This window comes from Zeus faber (assembly GCF_960531495.2).
Source record: "Zeus faber genome assembly, chromosome: 14".
Taxonomy (NCBI): domain Eukaryota; kingdom Metazoa; phylum Chordata; class Actinopteri; order Zeiformes; family Zeidae; genus Zeus; species Zeus faber.
The window spans coordinates 13,951,114-13,972,614 of NC_137200.1; the positions used below are offsets into that span (position 1 = coordinate 13,951,114).

The 21,501-nt window shown below is 43.3% G+C and overlaps 1 protein-coding gene across 1 annotated transcript; it reads right to left on the reverse strand.

The window, feature by feature from the left end:
• Nucleotides 1–9,862: 9,862 nt before the first annotated feature.
• Nucleotides 9,863–18,233, reverse strand: wscd1b (WSC domain containing 1b; the record flags this gene model as incomplete). The annotated part of the gene is made up of 8 exons (XM_080014352.1): nucleotides 9,863–10,215; nucleotides 10,543–10,743; nucleotides 10,864–11,028; nucleotides 11,213–11,405; nucleotides 12,033–12,154; nucleotides 12,978–13,162; nucleotides 14,162–14,276; nucleotides 17,852–18,233. The coding sequence occupies 8 exons, from the start codon at nucleotides 18,231–18,233 to the stop codon at nucleotides 9,863–9,865; spliced, it is 1,716 nt and encodes a 571-aa protein (XP_079870478.1).
• Between the last annotated feature and the right edge of the window lie 3,268 nt (nucleotides 18,234–21,501).

Here is a 21,501-nt window from a genome sequence, read left to right on the forward strand (position 1 = left end):
TCTGTCCTTTCTGGGCTACTGTAGAAGAAACGTGGCGGTGCAGCATGGCGGCCTCCGTGAAGCGTCCCCGCTCCCCATGTAGATGGGCACGGCTCCTTCTAAGGCAACGAAAACACTTTCGCTCCTTATTTTCATGTGATTACACACAAATTAAGACATTGTTACGCATATTATACTCCATTTCTACACACTGCACCTTTAAGGCAAAAAAAATAAAATAAAAATAAAGAGTAAAAAATAAATAAAAATAAAAAAAATAAATAGAAGCTAAGAGTTGTATAGCGGACCAAAATGTTTGCCATAAAGGTTTAGTCAATCATGACAACTTACAACTAAATAAATTCTGCACCATTCAGTCCTTCAGATAATTCCATAATTCATTCCTTTAATTCCACCTCGACGAGGGCGCTCAAACCTAAAAGACAGAATGCCCAACGGTACAACAAAACCAAACAACAGCAGGCTCGACCCCCATCGCTGTAAATGTTCATAGAGTTGGTATAAAAAAAAGAATAATAATAATAATAATTCAACACTCACTCTCGTTTGTCTGGATGCGTCGTTCTCGCTCCTTTCACTCGGAGTTGGACACTTGGGTCCAACTCCGCCAAACGAGCGGCGGCCGTTACGTCCTGGTCCTTGCAGCTGCAGTTCAGCTCATGGCCGCTAGCTGCCGCTAACACTCAACTCAAGTCAATGGCGGGGAGGATGTCTCACTCGAAACACCATAGAGCACCGACATAGACTTTATTGGAAAAAGAAATAATTATTAATGACAAAAACGTTTTAAAAAAATGTAAAATAAATAAATAAATAAATAAATAAATAAATAAAAAAGGTACGTTTTTCTTTTAAACCCTCAAAAAAATGCATCGTCACTGATCGATAGGAACTTATGGTAGAAGAAAGAAGAAACAGTCTTTATTCAAGTTCATGCTTGCACACACACACACACACGCACATGCTTTGATGGTGGCCGGTGAAATGGATCCTCTGCTTTTGACCCATCCTGGCTTGTCCTTCCTCCGGGGGCACAGCCAGGAGCAGTGGGCAGCGTACGTGGACGCGCCCGGGGACCAGGTGATAAATGTCCATCGCTGGTCAGACAATGACGGGTGCATGTTTTTGGTGGGGGTCCTTACTGACGCGAGGTGGAGGAAACCCCATGTGAGCACGGGGAGAACATGCAAACTTCACACAGAAAGGCTCCTATTTGGGAGATAACCCGCCGGAGCACGTACTAGGGCGTACGTAGGGCGTACTACGATCGGCGTGCACCTGTACATTTTTGAACATGTGGCGATAATCAAAATGGATGGTTGGCCAGCATCAGGCACACTGAAAAGGAAAGAAGCCATTGGTACATCATCCACCAGCCATGTCCCGGTGGGACAGTTCAAACAAAAACGAAAGGTTCGGAGAAAGTATAGCACTGAATATTTAGCGTTTGAGATTTTTTTGGGGACAGGCACGGGAGACGACCAGTAACCGCTGTGCGTGGTGCGTTTCGAGAGTTGATCAGACAAAGCTCTGAAGCCAAGTAAACTGCGCCATCGCCTCTAGGCGAAACGCCGCCAGGACATGTCCAAGCCGCTTGAATTTTTCGATAATAAACTCAAGGAGTATCAAATAATAGCAAAAATAAATATTGAAACGTCATATGTGAGCGCCGTGAACGCAAATCCCGATCTGTCCAACAGAGCCGTGCGATTCCTGATGCCTTTCCCGATGACGTATCTCTATGAGACCGGCTTTTCGGCGCTTGGGGCATTGAAGACGAAATGCAGGAATAAACTGAATGTTGAGCCAGATCTTCGACTGGGACTGTTGTCCCTTAAGCCAGACGTCAAGCATTTGTTGTCTGCCACGCCACATCAGCCTTCTCACGAGGCTGATCAATAGTCAATAGTTTTATCAGCGCTGGCGTGAGTTTTAACCAACGTCTTTTTTTGTTTTACCACTACTGTACTGTATGCATGAGAATGCACATGATTGTTAAAATAAACGTCCTCTGAGAACGCACTGTTTGGCTCCTGTACTACTTCTGGTCGGATGTGGGCCGCCAGCACTTTTGAGATGTTCAAGTGGGCCGTGAGTCCAAAAGGGTTGGGAACCACTGCCATAGAGTCCATTTTTTTTCAAGATCTAGTACAGGTACTCCTCACTTAAGTTCCGTTCCTAGCACCAGGTCATTAAACGAAGTGGTGGATAAGCGAGGACCCGTGTTATTTCAGAGGTAAGGGGGCGTGGCTATTGCCAACACTAGTGTAGTAAATACTGACAGACTGCGGGAATGACACTGAGAATGGTGATGAGATGAGATGTATACAGTGTATATAGAATATATAGTGTATATAGTATATATAGTATATATAGTGTATATAGTGTATATAGTATATATAGTGTATATAGTATATAAAGCATATATAGTGTAGATACTATATATACTGTTTATAGTGTTTATAGTATATATAGTATATGTAGTGTTTATAGTGTATATAGTATATATAGTTTATATAATGTATATAGTATGTATAGTATATATAGTGTTTATAGTGTATATAGTTTATGTAGTATATATAGTGTATATAGTATATATAGTATATATAGTGTATATAGTATATATAGTGTATAACGTGTATACAGTGTATATATGAAATTATCGTTCCTTGACTACGACAGCGTATTAGTGCCACTATAACTTCTTTTCCACAGCCGGAGAGGAGGGATGGGGGCAATATTCAGAGATAAAAGTCGTACATTTACGACCAAAAACCCTTCGATATGTACATCTGAGATTAAAGTCATAAATCTATGAGACAAAAATCGGAAATATACTTCAATTGGTTTATCCAATCAATATTCCAGCAAAGCCCCTGCAAAGAGTAAGGACAAACCAGCTGTAATCTATCTTTCTCTGGTCATACATAGGGTGTGGAAAAAAAGAGTACGACACCTGTGTTGGGAGAGGGAATGTGTGGCACTAAGACATCCAACAACCTAGTATTATGGCAGCCTCTAAGTCCTGAGTGACTTTATCCCATGTTTGAATCCCTGATCCCCCTTAACGTGATGTGACAAACTCTTCATCGCCATAAAGTCTGTTTTGGGTGAATCTGCTGTTGGATGTGGCAGTGACGCTTACAACAGCGCTTTATAAATGCATTCTGTTTAACATTGCTGCATTTTTGTTTTGATCTATGCATATCATATCTGAATCATATCTGAACCCAAGTTTCAGATTCAAGCTGTACATTTCCGAGTTTCATCTCATATATACACTAACCACAAAAAGATAGGGATATTTGGCTTTTGGGTGAAATTTATGGAAAATGTAAAAAGTTCAAGCTACAGTGATATTACAACGTGAAAGTAGGGCATTTAAGTAGAAGCATGCAATGGTGATTTCCTCATCTCAAACAACGTATTGAAACAAATGCCAACAACAGTGGTGGGTTTACCACAACAGAAAATGCCAATGTCTCAATAACTTGTCATGTGCCCTTGAGCATCAATTACAGCTTGACAACCATGTCTCATGCTGTTCACAAGTCCACTTATTGTCTGCTGAGGCCTGGCCCTCCACTCTTCTTGAAGGGCGGCCCTCAGGTCATTGAGGTTCTGGGGTACAGAGTTAAGAGCCTCTACACGGCCACTCAGCTGATCCCATAAGTTTTCTATGGGATTCAGGTCTGGAGAAAGTGCAGGCCACTCCATTTGAGGTGCCCCGGTCTCCAGCAGCCGTTCCCTAATGATGCCACCTCCATGAGCTGGAGCACTGTCGTCCATGAAGATGAAATCAGGCCTGTGGCACGATGGCGCAGTATGCCTCCAGCAAAAAGGTCCTGGGTTCAATTCCCGCCTGGGCTGTTGGCACCGTGCTCCGGCGGGTTATCTCCCAAATAGCTTTTCTGTGTGCAGTTTGCATGTTCTCCCCGTGCTCACATGGGGTTTCCTCCACCTCACATCAGTAAGGACCCCCACCAAAAGCTCAGTGGCCACTTCCCTCTGAGAACATCACAATGGTGAGGTACTGTTGATCAGTTGTTAGGTGTCGTGTTGGTCTCATGATGTCATAATGTGAACAGCATGATGAAGAGGACTGTTTAAATACCAATTCTAATTGAACCAGGAAATGTATTGGTCGATTCATGGATCAAACACCTGTTGTGAATTTTGCTGTTCAGCTCCTTGTTAGAGAACAGCAAGTTGTGCACAAAGTACTGAAACATTGAACAGTTGGACATGTGCATTCAAAAGTTTAGAGAAGGTCAAATTAAGTTCACCTGTAAAGGTTATAGTGCATTTTATCTTCATCCTGAAATTTCACCCGAAAGCCGAATATCCCTAACTTTTTGTGAGTAGTATATATATATGCAAATTTTCTGTTGTAATTTTTACAACTTGTTTCTATGAAACCCACACTGTGAAAAGAAAAAAGGTTCTAGTGGCCCTAATTAAGTTCAAGTTCAAGAGATTATTTGTCACATACATACACATACGGTCATACATATATGCAGTGAAATGACACCCCAGTGATTACGCACAATAAGCTCGCTGTCGTACTCAACACTTTAGGCGGGTACGAGTAGGAGGTTGGATTTTTTTCCGACGTAAATTGAATGCAGCATCACTCGCCGCCTCAGCCCACCAAGATCCCGCCCCGCTGCCCAAACCTATTAAGCTCTGGCTCCATCCTTCCAAGATGGTGGGGAACCCAAAGACAAACTCAAGGCTTCAGTACCGCTCTTCACAAACAGGTAACGCCACACTATGTCGTGTTTATTATTTTATAGTCTATGAGTCATGCAAGTAACCGCAGCCTCGAAAGCAAGTCCATATCTAAAGGCATAGCAGCATTTCCAGACAGCACTCAAGCGATTTCTGTAAGTAGCAAAGTGATGGCACATTATAATATGTATAATACAGCGGATATTTCTCAAGGTTTGCATCATATATACTTCTGAGCGTTTCTTTGCAGCGCTAATCATTATATTTTGTTGTTGAATAAATAATAAGAAAATCTGAACACGATTCCATACTGAATCAGTATAATGTCATATTTATATATATTTCCCCAATTTAATTAAATAAATAAGTTATCTATTATCTTGTCCATAAATAATCCATCTAAATTAAGGACATATTCTTTCAATTATGGCAGCTGTCAGTAATGAAAGTGAAATTCTCAACAATGAAGTGTCTAGTTAACTTCCATGTTTTTATATTAGAGATATCGTAGAATAAATGAAATATAGCTGCACCAAAATGATTTTAGACCAATAAGCTAGGGCCGTTTCACGCTCTATGTGTAACTTCATTGAAGTTACATACAGTAGTATGTATTTTCAACAGTTAGTCTGAAGTTAAGTCGTTTCAGTAGTTTGAGGAATCTGCCAGAGGTGGCAGTATAGGACTGTAGCCTATAGTGTCAAATTGTAGGCTGGATGGATACTAGGCCGCCTTAAACACTCCTAATGGTAATGAGGGCCCAAAAAATTGTTAATCTTATTATATCTGTAGTTATATTCCCACAAGGCTAATGTAATTTGTATCGACTTGCGACCGACTGCTCCAAGATACGAGCGTGGAAATTGCAGGTGGCGCGTCGCCGGCCAGTCAGCGGTCAGTCAGCGGGCGACCTGCATCGTGTGTGCACGTAGTTCGTGGCTTATCGATATTTCTTTCATATTTACTGTGTTTGTGCTGTGTGTTTTGTTTATTTTCACCCTTCATGGTGAAGGAGAAGAAGGATGATGGGAAAAAGAAAGAGGCAATGATTCCCATTGAAACTATGAAGGAAATCATAGAAAAATATGAGCGTGGTGTATATGGGAAAAATTGCTTCGACATACGGCTGTTTTAACATACGGCCGTTATTATAGAACGAATTACAGTCATAAGTCAGGGTACCATTATTTATATTATTCGATTCACTAACTGCATTACATTTTAGGAATCAGTTTGTTTCAGTTAGTTGCTAGGTAGAAATTAGGTCAGCTATTATGTTCGGTTTATAAACTATTGTGCATAATCTCAGGGTGCGTTGCAAAGACATTTCACTGCATATATGTATGAGCGTATGTATACGTATGTGACAAATAAACCTCTTGAATCTTGAATCTTGAATCTTGAATCTTTCCCATCCAATTTCCATTCCAGTGTATCAGTCCATCGGTCCAGGCTCAATTCATTTCAGTTTGGTCATATAATGTGTTCAGGTAAAGCCAGTGTCAGGTGAGCGAGCGGTCATCATATTTGGAGGAAAACCGCTTTATTCCAGGATTCGGGTCACTGAAGGGATTGTCTGTGATATAACCCTCTCTTGTCTGTTGCTGTCCACAAACATTAAAACAGATTTGCACTACCGGTAATTGAGGCAGCAAGTTGTGATACTGCTTAAGCAGCTAGAGAGCTGAATAATTATGAGCATTGTAATAGGATTCTTTTTAATAACTGGCACCAAACTGAGTGCTTTTGGATTATAGTCTAATTGGTAATTCCTAGCAGAAATGCCAAGAATCTCTCATTTGTCAGTGTCTGATTTGGTCAGACTAGATGTTAGGACTGCAATCATTGGAATCCCTTCGGATTAAGGATCAGTTAAATCCTTCCAAACAACCTGTCGGGGATGAAAATTGGCTAAGCAAGTATCATTTGAATTTCTGTAGAAACTGCATTCAATGCGGCTCCCTTTGCAGCTTTTTCTGCATTATATATATTAGCTGAATACAAACTGTATGCCATATTCACCTTTTGATATATTCTTGGTTTGAAAACATTGTGTCTTTAAGCCTTCAGGGAAAAACTCATCAAAAGACTCCTTATTTCGGCAAAAGGGAAAAAGGCATTTTTTTTTTTCCTGTTGTTCAAAGGAAGAGAATGCAATGTCATTCTTGTTCTTGTTCTCATCCAATCGAACAAAACTACATCCAAAAACTGCATCTGCTGATTTAAATCAGCTCCTTCAGATTTATTTCAACGAGCAGACTTTTGATTGGCAGCATTAATTGCTCAGAGCGTCGTACTTGTTAAAATTGGATGCTTTTCCTCAAAGTGAACATTGCAACGCCCTGACAAATGGGGAATCTGAGACAAAATAAATCCATCCAACTTGAAATCAGTAGTGTTCTCTCAGACTCTCCTTAGAATGAATTAAGCCACGTCCTTTCTTCATGTGTGTTCTTTATCGTGAACAATTTTTTTTTTCCCACTTTTCAGTTCTGCTTTTTCTACAGTGTGACATTGAGTTATACTATGGGCGATTATAATGTAGGTCATTGCGTAAATTCAGGCGGGTCAGGGAGTCGCGCCCAACTGTCATCAGTCAGTCAATCAGATGAGTCACGTGTCAGATGATGTGCGCCTGTCACTGCCCTTCCACTCAACAAGGCAGACTACTGCTATCTCCCTCCAACGTCTGTCGATGCCAAATCTCCCGCCTCCACCCCAGCATCCCCATACAGTACCAGAGGATGACATTAATGACACTGAATCCGTGTGAATGCTGAGCTCCATTCTTGACCCGTAGGGGACTTTGCAGTACTCCCTGAGCGGACAGGGCAGGCGTGCCCTCGGCTGCAGGGGGGCAGGATCTGCAACGGAACCTTTCGCCAAACATAACTGTGTATATCTTATCGACGTGTGATCGATACAATAAAGTGCTTAAACTATGACTACGTATGTGTTCTCGACTGAGCTATGAGCAAAACTGTTGACCTTATTTTGGTAGCTCTTTTAATTACTGAGACATAGGTCTGGTTGGGCTTCAAAGGTCAATATCTCAGTTTAGGGTCCACTGAAATCTCTCAAACTTACATATGTTAATCTACACTAGGAAATCTTGTTTTCAGAAAAACATGTATTTTTTTTGCGATGTCATGGAGTACTGCACTACCCAAAATCCTAAGCGTAACAGCGACATCGCTGATTGGTGGCGCTTGTTGTTACCATGGAAATGTTGACCACACTGGCTGATGGGTACACTAGGCACACAAACACTGATACTGATACTGACACTTCATATCCAGTTCATATCCAGTTAATGAATTCTTTTTCTATGAATAAACCCCCCCCCCACCACTTAAAAAGTCAAATAAAATATAAAACCTCCCCATTCAAATGAATTTGTTTAAATTTCATTATGTACAGCACAGAAAAAGTCGTACAATCGTACTCTGGGACACAATTTAATAGATACATTTTTGTGACAATGAACACGAAAAAACCCCAAGACTGGTTTGAATGATAAAGAAGAGGCAGCTATCACCAGCTTGTATGTGACAAATAATCTCTTGAACTTGAACTTGAACTTGCCATCACCAAAGCTAAATTTAGGAGTTGAAAACTGTGGCTATGGGCACTGTTTTGTTCGAGTGGTTGGACCTGTAGGACGTTTTACTTTGCAGGTTGCAGGATGTGTGTGTAATTTGCTGCATTTTAGTGAAATGTCGGACAGTGCCATCCTTTTGATATGCTTGTAAAAAAGCTCTTGAGGGTCAGTCCATGGTCCAGTGTTTGACAGATTAGCAGGCAGCAACCATTAGTACCACAGCCCAACGGAGACCAGCTCGCAGACTTAATGCGTTTTGTGGGTCACTGAAGTTGTGTTTTTCACTCAACAGCTGCAGCTTCAGCTCCATAGAGCCACTTTAATTCCTGGACGTCTGCCAGTATGGTGATTCAATCTTGGTGCAATATCAAAATTCAGTGTTTTGTCGTGGATATGAAAGGTAAACACCATTAGAGAAGCACAACCAAAGCCAAAGCCTTGCGGTGTAAGTGAGATGATAAATATTAGAGTTGACCAGGGGTCCATTATCTGAAATTAGTTTTACTTTTAATAAGGAAACGCAATAACACATTCAGCTCAGTTTCTTACTCTGTAATTTTTCATTGTTTATTGACCACAACAGGCTGCATGCAGCCATTGGTCATGCGGTTTTTCAGTTGTCAAAGGCTTTCATGAGCCAACAAGGTGCGACAAAAGTATTGGGTAAAATAAAAAGTCAATTCCAAATTCTGTTGAAAGCAAAACTTTAATAGGAGTCAATGTTTTGTTGCTGTCAAACTCTGACCAGAGTAGCGAGAAATTAAGTCACAATGAGGATTGAACCTTTTCCTCCGTTGATAATCCAAACTTGCACACAGCCAATACCCATTACAATTGGGACCATGGATGCATACAGAAGCATTTGGCTCACATTGCTGTGGTTTCCATTGGCATCAGATATTTTTTTAAGCCTACGAGACTGTCATATCTTGACAGACACTTGGACCAACCTTTTTTCATGTTTGAACCTAACTGAATTGATATGGACATCTTGTAAAAGGGAATGTTTTTACTCAAGAGTGGCAAAGTGATCAAAAAAAGAAATCTTATCAGATTAAAACCGGGTCTCCCTCATAAAGATATTTCAATAGACTTCTCTGACCTCACCCGTCATCAATTCCCGTGTTAACTTTCCTTGAGTATATGCTCTCTCTCGTTAAAGCAGTCCTGACATTGAGGCTTTCATCAGAAAGTGACATTCATTGTCTTGACAATCACTCGTCTTCTCCATCTGATCTTCAGTGACCCGATGTAAAGCCATGTTTCTACAGCCATTCACAGTGAGGATACTGTAAGTGATACTGTGAGCCAGGTGGCCCAATTACATCAGCCCATATGCTCATAGAAAATCACCAGAAATACTGCAAACATTATGCAAATGTGTTTGGCACCGAGATGTCAAAGAGACACATTTTGAGTATGGGCTTCTCTCCGAAAACAAATAGCCGAGCACTTTCTCCTTCCCCATACATGAACTCCTTTTGGCGCTTTTGTTTGAAAACGGCTTCGGACGACGACCGTTCCACACCATCATCTGGGAAAGTATTCGTGTGGGAGTCCACTAAAATTCCTCCCCTGCAGGACCTGATCTACAGTGTGAATCAAGGAATCGATCATCCTCCTCATGTCAGATGTAAAGGGATCAAAGGAGGACAGCTTGGTCCCCGAACGTTTGAAATGGCCGTCCTGGTTGTTCTGCGCGCACATCAACCTCTCCTCGTTCACCGTTACGTTTAGAAAGCGAGTGATGAGACGCAGCTGCGGGAAGAGCGTCCTCTGCAGGTCCTCGTAGTGCACGACCAGTAGATGACGGCCAAACTTCAGCCAGCTCATTGCATGGGATGCCCACCAGGGGGCGTAACTGGAAACAAATTCTGGCCACTCTGCAGGGAAGAGAGGGCAGTTATTGGCATGCAAAGCATTACTGGCTGTATAACAGCTTCAACCCTGCAATCTGACTTTAAATCATGCCAGAAGTGCTGCAGAGAGGCAGTGTGTGGTAACCAGGGACCCATATTTCACACTTTGTCATTATTATTAGTTAAAGGTACTTCACTGAAGTCAGCGCCGACGTGTTCACCAGGCCCTTGTGGCTTACCACTCCATCATAGAACCAACCAACAATAGGTTATAATAAATACATAAAAAACCCACAGCCCAAACTCGCTTCCCAAAGCACAAAGCTATTATCTTTTCGCACTCTCTGTTACCTTTGCTCTTCCACTGCGCATCGGTTGCATGACCCAAGTGCCCGGCACACTTGCGGTTGAATTCGGCCATGAGCGACCGGTAAGGGTTTCGAATCAACAAGATAGCAGAGTCAAACATCTCAATCTCTTTCTGGCCACTCTCATGCGTCTTTACGCAGATGCTGCGTCCGCTCTTCCAGTAGTCTTTCTCTCCTTTGAAGCCTGAGATGCAGACGGGGTGAATTATTATTATTATTATTATTATTATTATTATTATTAATATAATTACATAGACGCAGCCCATAAGGTGATTTACTTTTAAGTGTATTGTGCCCTCCCCACCTCTATTATACAGCGTGCCGTCGAAATAGAAGCTGCCGGTGTAGTAGCCCGTCACAAGTTCGATCAGGTGCCGCACCCAGGTGTTTCCTGCACCGGGAAAACTGGCAAGAGCCACAAGGGAGCTGGACCGTTGAGGCAGGAACATCCTTTCTTTGCACCTGGAGTCTAGCAGCACGCAGTAACGAAAACCAGGATCAGATTATCATGCTTCATGATGCATGTTGGTGTTTCAGCTACAGCTAAATTACAGTCGATGGAATGCATTTGCCCTGAAACAATCGTACTGTCATACATGACCGCTGAACGTTTTTGCCACAAATGCTAAACAACGTTATGAGGGGAGTCTCACCCAGGACAGGTGTGTGATACACTTGGTAAAAGTCCTGGTCAGCTGGCTGCGTGGACACGGAGGTGGTGCTGGTGTGATTCATGACAGTGTCGCCCACACACGGCTGGCCCTGCGGCTGTTGGCTGAGGCTATAGAGCGAAGTTGTCCATGTGCAGAAACAGTGGGGCATCCGCAACACTGCCAGCGGGAGCTCCTATAAAGGAAAGAAAACAAACAATTGAGACCTGCTCTAGAGTTCTATAATGTTCTCTAATGCTGGGATGAGCTGGTTGCGTTTCACTCCAATTGTAACACGGTCAGCTCATGGCAATGCAATGTCCACATACCTAACATCTACATTCCTTTCAATGCTTCTTGAGTAAATGTACAGCACTGCAGTATGAAATCCTGGAGGGTTATGCGTGATCACACATGGAAATGCATGCACACAGACGGATAGGGTAAGTACGCACTGCGGTGAGAATCAATCACACCACAGTCACCAACAGATGATGTGTTAAGTTCATGCCAACCATGTCTGTTTTCACAGGGGACCCAGCTGGAAAGGCACCGGGTACAAGGGCACATTTCCAAAGACCATCCACTTCCCATTAGAAGCAACATTAAACCGTAAACAGTCACCAGTGGTTGTGGAACTCTGTCTCTCGATGCATGTTACTCTGATCTGTAGGGAGCAGAGAACGCTGTAGGAGACTCATAACCCCCTCCACGGGGACTAAGTCACTCCTGCTGTGCTGCAGAGATGCAAAGCAAGTCTCCTCAAGTCACTGCACAATGGTTTAAACGTAAATTTTGGCAATTTTAGAGAAGCAGCTCAAACCTTATCTGTGCAGGTCTCGATGCAGGACTGTATGGTGAGATTGGGTTGAAGGGAGTCGATGGGAAAGGCGCTGATGGTGCTCTTTGGTATCTTGAAGCAACCGCTGTAGTGAACATTCCTGACTGGAGAGAGAAACGTGGTAAATTGCACAAGAATCTGTGGTACTATCTTGAAACCAAAAAATAAAAACAAAACATAAGAAAACCAACACTCATCTCGATAGGCTTCTCTATAGACACTGCATGAGCACATTTTAACAACGTTGTTTCCGAAGAATGTCTGAGAAACTTTCCAAAAAGTAAAGAACAATTACTGGAGTGGTTTTTTGATGTCAGTCAGCTGTTTGCAATGGTTAAAGAAGCGTTTGGGAAACCTCAAAGTATAAATGTATAATAAATAAATAAGACTTAGTTATGTGACAATTATACCTCAAATTCCATTTGGCTATTTTAACACACAAACAAGTGCACACAGCCCGGAACAGCTTGTTTATACACATTGTCTATTTTTGTCACATTTTCTGTGTTAATACAGATTACATTCCGTCATTTAGCAGAAGCTTTTGTCAAAAACTACTTAGAATAAGCACGTTTTGTCAGTAATATCAAACCACTGTACATGACAGCCACAGCCAGCTAAACATTCTCAAGGAATGTATGCAGCATAGAAAAATCAATCAAATTAAAACCCCTTATTTTTAGATGTTCTCAACTTACATTTACACCATAATTTTTAAATTTGAAGTTGTAAAAACCAAAGTACAATTTAACTTTTTTTTTTTTTTTTTAAGAATAGAAATCGTATAGAAATATTTTAGAAATGGAATGTATTTTGCTGTTTTTCATCGTACTCTCGATCAAATCTTACAAACGTTGACCAAACTGAGGCTCGAAGTAACACGTTTCCGTATTTGGTCCGTATCACGCTGACACATATCACACTTACACTTCCTGTGGCCTGGGAGCTGATCCTCCACCTTGTAAACGGAGAGGCGCCCCACACCGCCGCAGGGTGCGCCCCTCTCCCCCCTGCATGCCAGGCTGCAGTCCTCCTCCGGTGCCTGCGGGCTGCTGATTCGGTTCCCACAGTGGCATTCAGCCCCGTATTCAAGGCCTGCAAACTGGTACCCACTAACACCACACACACACACACACACACACACACACACACACACACACACACACACACACACACACACACACACACACACACACACACACGCACGCACACACACACACACACATGCACACATAAATTACACTTATTTTGCTTGTGCCCAAAATACTAACCGCTACAACAATCAATTTTAAGCTATTAACCCAGGGCAAGGCCGTCCCATAGGACAAACGTCAACATTCAAAAACTTAACAGTTAATTAGGATTTGGTTTAAAAATCACGACGCGATCCAAGCCTTGACTGAGGTCTCAAGGGCACCGTGACTCACCCCTGTCCCCTTATCGTCCTCTGATAAAAATCTATTCAAAGCTGACCTTTTTTTCAAACTTACTTTTAGCTTCCTCGTGAATTGATTCAACTCTTCAAGCGTTGCTCATTTCCCTAACTGGGACACTCTGCAACAAGCACGACTCCCCTTTCCGTGTGGATGGGCAGGAGGGGACTGGCTGAGATTGTAAACACCACCTCTGCTGCCAGGCCGCATCTGTCTTTTCCTTGTCCTATATCATCTTGTTTTGGCAGATCTACGTGTCTTGTTGCCTTGCTAAAAAACAGAATGATCAACGGTAGCACCGCCGGGTTTGCTTTACAAAAGCTTCCTGTAGTGATTATTCAACAGTTATGTACGATGGCAACAGCTTGCACAGTTGGTTATATCATGGAAATATCCAAAGTTTGCATTGACTAACCGTGAGAAATTAAGACATTTTCCACCACAAACTCATTAACCAATTCCCGTAGACCTCCGATTGAGCGAACACACTTCCCTCTTTCTCTTTTTATTTCCCCCTGCTCATCCCCTCAGACCAGGCCCCCAACCCCAATCTCTCACTGTCATCCAGCCACCTGGCTTTCCACAGTGGAGCCATTCATCCAGAAGAGATCCAAAGTGTTTACTCAAACAGCAGGCCCTCTGTGCGCCATTCACGGCGGCCCGCTGCGACGGCATTACCTTTCCGAGCAGGTGTCTTGACACAAAGAGCTGGTCATTTTGCGCAGGTCATACAGCACGGTTCCCCCGAGGGCGCGTTCAGCGGCGTCGTGCAGGAAACAACCGATGTAGGTCCCTTCAGGTGTCAATGAAAAGTAAACAGAGAGAGAAATGGTCAACACGTTTTTTTTTTCTCAATATGCTAATAGCCTTTGGTTACACAAGACTTGTAAATGCGACTGTACTCGGTGAGCCTTGGCTGGTAGAAAAATAACCGCTCGTGTTGTGAACCGAACTCTCCGAAGAAGGACAGCGGTCAAGGCCGTGACGTTTCGATAGATGTAAATAGCAAAACCTTCGATAACATACGCTAAGATAACGTCTGAAGTGTATAAGTAACAGTAACAGCATGACTTAACTCGTGGTAGGAAGCCCCACTCATAATTAGACAACCCGTTGTAAATGTCAAAGGATTTCAGGACACGTCTAATTATTCCAGCTATTCCCAATACACTATAAAGTCCAACTCCAATATCTCGCATGCCAAATGCTTTGAAGAAACGGTTTGAAAAGGGGGGCCCGCATAGTTGCACACCGAGAGGAGCGGGCGGGGATTCGGCAGCGAGGTAGGCGGACACGCCACAAGCGGGCGATGGAGCGTGAAATCCCTTTGTCCGAGCTCCGGTGGGCCGGGCATCGAATTCATGATTCAATCATTTTTTACAGTGTCCTCCCTCGCCAGGCCCACCTCATCTTCCGGGACGAGGCTGACTCACCCATGTGCCTCTCGTGCCGCGGGAGAAAGAGCAACGCCGGAGCAAAAATCTCCCCGTCTTTTGCATTACTCTGAACAACAGTCTGTCACTGGAACGGGGCGCTTGGCGGTGTTGCGTCCTCCGCTTATATCAAGTGAAGTCGTTGACATTGTGACACCTCTCTGACGCTCAAATATCTCATGGTATAACAAGATGACTTCTCGCCGTGGTTGCCTGCACGGAGTAACTCTCGGCCGTTCTGTTGTGGTTGCCGCCTCTTTTTTTTCTGCGTGTCGACAAAGTCCAGTCCGCATATCGGCTCTGCCTCTCCCTTTGTACCCCTATCTGCTGTGAATGGGTTCAGACGAAAGTGGCAAAAACTCAAGCTCAAAAAGTACCATTTCGGACGAGCTTGTGGATGGAGAGTGCCTCGTAAAGTAAACCCCTCTGGTCGGACATCGGACAATTTAGATTTGTTTTGATCAGGTTTTGATAGACACCGCTGCCTCTGCTGGTAAGAAATGACACGTTATAGCTTGACGGATAGCTATTTTTCCACCTGTCATTTATAACTGCAGAAAACCACTCGGCATCCATTGCAGCCGGGTCATCCTGGAAGAGGGATTCCTCCTTCTGTGGCCCCTTATCAAGGTCCCCCCCCCCCCCCAAAAGGGTTTTCTGGGAGTTTTTCCTTGCCCGGATGAGGGTTCAGACGAGGGGATTTCATTGATTTCTATGTGAAATGACTTTTGAGCCTTGGAAAAAATCATTTTCTTCATCTGATATTACTGCTATTCAAAAACTATTCAATATAGAAAACAAGTTTTTACATGTTTTTTTTAAGACAAATATTTCCCCTGCTGAATTGCAGAGTGGTAAGTTTCTCAATAGTGAGGCGAGTTTGTGCTATGCACAGTGAACCTATCATATTTAAGGATAATTACAGACATTCCCAACCCAATTGTCTCTGAATGGAATCTAATGAAATGCTTCAGTGAGGCATTTTGACAACCTTGGTTGTAAACCTACAATGCACTAAGCGAGGCGTACGGACTAAACACTCTGCATCATTTTCAAAACTGTCACAGTCAAAATCGTATTATTACTATTATTATTATTATTATTATTATTATTATTATTATTATTATTATTATTATAAATAAGAATCTGGGTAACTTCCTTCTTGAAAGAGGCTAGAGAAAACTCTTAGAAAGGCTCTTCAATGTGCTTTAACATGGTTCCTGGGCATGAATACTGATCAGCAGAAACCAGGGAGCGATGTAGTGTGTGTGCGTCAAAGCTAATACAATACAGCCGTGACATGCAATATTTTATCACAGTATCTATTTACAGACACGAGCAATTGCAAAATGAGCGTAGCAGATTTGAAAATGGCATGGTCCGGGTGATTTAGATATTGTTTCGGTGTCATGTCTGCATATCCCATTTCATTGTGCTGGAGGCAAGCGAGCCCTGACCACCAATAACTTCAGCGTGCCATAAGTATTTCATTGGATTTTGGTCAAAGAGCAGCGCTAACGTTGGAAAAAGAGACTGAACGAGGTCCATAGCTGAAAACTGCAGGAGTTCTCCTCCAAATAAAGACACAGAGAGGACTTCTTTTTTCATTCCTACAGTATCAATTGTGCTCCTCTGAGCATTCAACAGGTTGGCAGAAGGAAGACGTCCTAATTATCAGCTGCCGTTGCAGTCAGAGTGTTTATGAAACAGTAACGCCGCCTGCGATGCACGATTTCTCCCAGAGCGGACTGGAAGGAGCGCGATGTACACAGCCAAGTAGGTTGTGAGTACTCAGTGGATGATTCCTTAATAGACACAAAACGTGCATGCTACCTCTGCCTGTGGTGGGCTGCAGAGAGCTAACAGGTAACTCTCTTTGCCGGGCGAGCGATCTCCAGGGCCTTGCACGCATATGCAACAGGAAGGAAATAATCACCACATAGTGTATTGTTGTATTATGTGTTATTTTTTCCACCATTTATATCAAAGCAAGTTTAAAGGAGCTTGAATACATACGTGCAAGTACGTGCATATACTGGAGTTCAAGGTCAACCTTGCACATGGTAATTTCACAAACTATTCCAATTTACTATTCCATTTTGTTTCTTTGTTTATGTGTGTTTGAAAGCACATCCATGTTAATTGCAAAATAGAGGGCATTTTTTCCCTTGATTTTACAGAATATTAAATGAATAATTTTTGGTATTAAAAAAAAACCCGTCTTAAATCATTTCCATGGCAATGGGGAGCCAGTGAGTCAGGTCGGGGATAGTGTCCTGCAATAGAGTGAAGCTGCATGCGTCGTGCCTGATCCTCTGTGCACTACTTCGGTGTTTGATTCTGTAAAAACCAGGAAGGAACAGTGCAGTAATGCATGCAGACAGTAGGCAGTATAACGAATCTTCAAAAAAACAAAACAACAAAAATTCCCAGTGTACCCACACGTAAAAATGTCACATAAATGTGTAATGCAGCTGTGCTCAATGTTCTCAATTCGCGACTGTCCTTTCATTCATGCGCAACAAGTTCTGGTTTTAAATGGAATATATAAGCAGCTTGTGTTACCACAGGCTTCACGCTATCAAAGCTCAAACATTAAATCGCAAAATAGAAAAATAAACTTGTCTCTTTGCTACCTCATCTATTATAGAAGGAAAACCAGTGTCTCTGTCTACAAACCTGATTTCCTACTCGCAAATCCTCCGCAGCGCTGCTCTGTTTCAAAAACAAGGACGGTGCCTGTTCCTGCCTGCTGCCAAGCTCGCTGTTCTCTTTCTAAATTTCAATTTGTGGCGACGTCGGCTTCCACACACGGCAGACGCGTGCTGTCTGCATTAAGACCGCAGATGAAATGACGCCCCCAAAAGAGCCACACTAGTTGTGGTCCTGAGTGTCTCCCGTTCCGTCACATGAATGTGTCCTGGTCTGTCGGTACCTTTGTGTCGGCTGCTCCTGCGCTGTGAAACCCCTTGCTCCGCGTTCTCGGGCAGGAGGTTGTGAAACCACCGCCGATGCAGATGTTGGACTCCCATGGTGCGGGAGGCGGGCCAGAGCCGCCCCACCTTGACGCCGGCTCCCGACGTGGCCTGGATGGTGGCCCATCGGGACCGGGCCCTCACGCCCAGGCCCGAGGCCCTGAGAACGGTAGGGGGCGCCACGAGGGACACGGGGGGCGGCTGGCTCGTCTGGGCAAATCTGAGGCTGGATCGCTGCAGCAGCAGGATGCTGCCCGCCATCAGGTAGGCGATGCCGAGGAAGAGGAGGAAGACCTGAGCCCGCCGTAGAAAGCAATGCAATTTGAAGAGCCGTGCCACCATCCCCGCGCAGTTCGCTTCCAATCTGGCTTTCTCTGCCTGAACCACTCCCAACAAGTGGGAATAAGGACCTGGATCTACACCCTCATCACAGCACACGCCACGACATTGCACTGTGTCTGGTACATCTGGAAGCAGCGCAGGCAGTCTTTCAAACGAGTGCAGCTTCACTCTTGGCCGCCATGTCTCTCTGATGTGGCCAGCAGCAGGGGCATTAGATCCCTTTAAAGTGTGACAGCACAGATTGGCTTCAAGGCAATCTCCAAGGCGCCGGGTCAGGGAAGCCTCCACCGAGATCCTGGGGAGGAGGGGGAGCACAGAAGACACGCGGCTGTTTTAACATTCAGAGTGTATGCAGTACGTGCTTAATCCAGACAGAGGGAAAGGGAACAAAAGCAGGGGATTAAACTAACAGCTCATGTTGAAATATTGGCTTGTATTTTCTGTCCTCCAGCGGTATATCTTTTTCCTTTAGTGTTTGATGTGGATTTTATTTCAGCCTTTTTTTGTATAGGTTAAGTTGCATTCTTCTCCTGCTATAGTGCTGAGTTTTCTCCAGGAAAATGGGTCTTAAGGGAGACGCCATTGGTATCCTTATGATTTCAACCTTAGGAAAACAAGTTTCTTCACACACAAGTGACGGGTGTGTGGGAGAGGTACTGGCAGCCCTCAAACCATGCGAAGAAACTCCTCCACACCGTCTTAATTTTGGGGCAGTGGCTCAGGAGGTAGAGCTGGTTGTGTAGTAATCGGAAAATCGCTGGTTCGATCCCCGGCTTCTCCTGGTAGTGTGCTGATGTGTTCTTGAGGAAGACACTTAACCCACTTACTTCTCCCCGGGAGCTGCTATATGGCAGCCCACTGCTGCTAGATACGTCAGTTACTAGGATGGTAAAATGCAGAGAAATGCATTTCGTTGCCTCAGTACTTGTACTCTGTGCGATGACAATTAGTTTAATATTTTATTTGATTCAATTTTTTTAAATTTACAATGAAAACAACGTATAAAAGTAATGCTGTGCTCTTGTAATCCCACAGGCCATCCAGAGGACAGACTTACTGTAAATGGTTTATGATCATTATTAAAGCTTAGCTTTGCCGGTTGAGAACTTGAACACCACTTGCACTCTGTCTTGGATGCAATGATGTAAAAAGAATGCCGTGTGTTGCATGCCCTGCCTTCTGACAGCACATTAAAAAAATAAAAATAAAAAATAGACGGTGATGGCCTAATTGCAAGATCGGAGAATCATTTTCAACCATATTTAAAACAAAATCAACAACATAATAGATTGAGTAAATTAGAAACAGTGGTCATTAACGTTGTTTATGAAAACTTAATCGAAATATGTCGGTCATTTGTCATTTGTCATATGTCGGAAAACCATTGAAAGATTAAATTCAATAACAACACTATCAAATTATATTCAGTTTAGTGCTGGCAATATCCGTCTAAGATGAAACCAAACACTCACTAATCGCCGTAAAAGACATCATGTGTGAAATATGGTTTGTATGGGCATATTATAGGTGCTTAGGAAATGGGGACTATCATTTCAATTTGCTGATCGTCTCATATAAAATGAATCAATCAATAGGCCTGATGCAGCAATGTTTAATAATGACTTAACTGCAAAAGAAATGTGTTTGCCCCAGATACGTATAGTACAAGTAGAAGAGCGTTTTCTCTGAACTAGGAATGGAATGATACTGAACTTCACCAATACAGAGCCCCAATTAGATCCATTGCTTTTACGGAAATAGAATGGACTTAATGCGGAGATTTGAACATAACGTCTGACATATATAATCAGTTTTAGAGATATAAAACTCTGACTCAGAGAAAAAAAACAAAACAAAACAGAATCCAGTTGCTTTTCTAGCACATCATATCATATCATCTGTTATGGTTGAAATGATTTGATATGATGGTCCTTGCCTTACTGGGGCAATATTTTCAGACACCTTATTTCACCCTATTTTAGCTGATTTCACACTATCCGATTCCAGTGTCCGTGTCAACCCACCCTTCTGTGAACAGTGATGATTACAAAACATATTTGAGAAAAAGGACAACACATAGCCTCTGTATGCATATACTCGTCCTAATCACTGAATGGTTCAAGTGTTTTTCTTTTTTCTTTGTCACCCCTGGCTCACTGCAAGCTTCTCTCGGAGGAAGCTGCTGGTTAACAGCCCATGGAGGTGCTCTTGTCACATATTGTGAATTCACAAAAAATGATCTCTTTGCAGAGTGAGGCTTTTGTTTCACATCTGGATAAATACTACTACTATAATAATAATAATAATAATAATAATAATAATAATAACCCATAAGTGCTATTCAATTGAGACATTAACCTTATAGCACAGGACACAAAGTGTGGAAGCTGCTCTGGAGGAGGGTATAGAAGCAACAGTTTGTGCACTGAACAGTCTCTATAGACTGTTCCTTTCAGAGCGGCTGAGTCTTGCATCAAAAACACATTCACAGTCACAAATCATAAATCTAAATTTAAATAAACCGTCCGGCCACGGTTTCTGAGCGTCAGATCCTGGGCTGCATTTATTTCCATGAAACAGTATATATATTTTTTTTCTTCTTTTAAACAACAACACATGAATCACCAACATGGGTATATGCATGCACAGCCACACATTAAGAACATAGATCTTCCATCTTAAAGCAGTGGGCACCACCGTGCACGGTGCGGAATAGCCTATATGAGAAAAATCCCTCCTTACCGTCAGCACCGGGGGGCATGCGGCGATCAGAAACGGGAATCTTGTCGAGAATCAGTCATCGATTTGAATTCCTGCTCGTCTTTCTCTTCTCCCCTCCTCTCTGTACACGGAAGGTCTTCGGTATTCCTCAGTATTTGCCAACGCTGTGACGCCGCCGTGCGTGTTATATAAGCTCCGTGTGTGTGCGCGCGTGCGTGTGCGTGTGTGTGTGTGTGTGTGTGTGTGTGTGTGTGTGTGTGTGTGTGTGTGTGTGTGTGTGTGTGTCACATCTGAGGATGGAAAGAGGTGGTAACGTGAGTGTGTGTGTGTGTGTGTGTGTGTGTGTGTGTGTGTGAGAGAGAGAGAGAGAGAGGAGCGGGGGGCGGGGGGGGGGGGGGGGTTCTCATTTGCATTGGTGATCTAAGCGCGTCACCGCTCGGAGAAAACATGTCCAGCGGTAGGACGGGGACGCGCACGGCACTAGGCTGGACCGGCATGGAGCGGTGCGGAGCGGAGCGGGGGTAAAGCCTCCCACGGCAGCTTCATA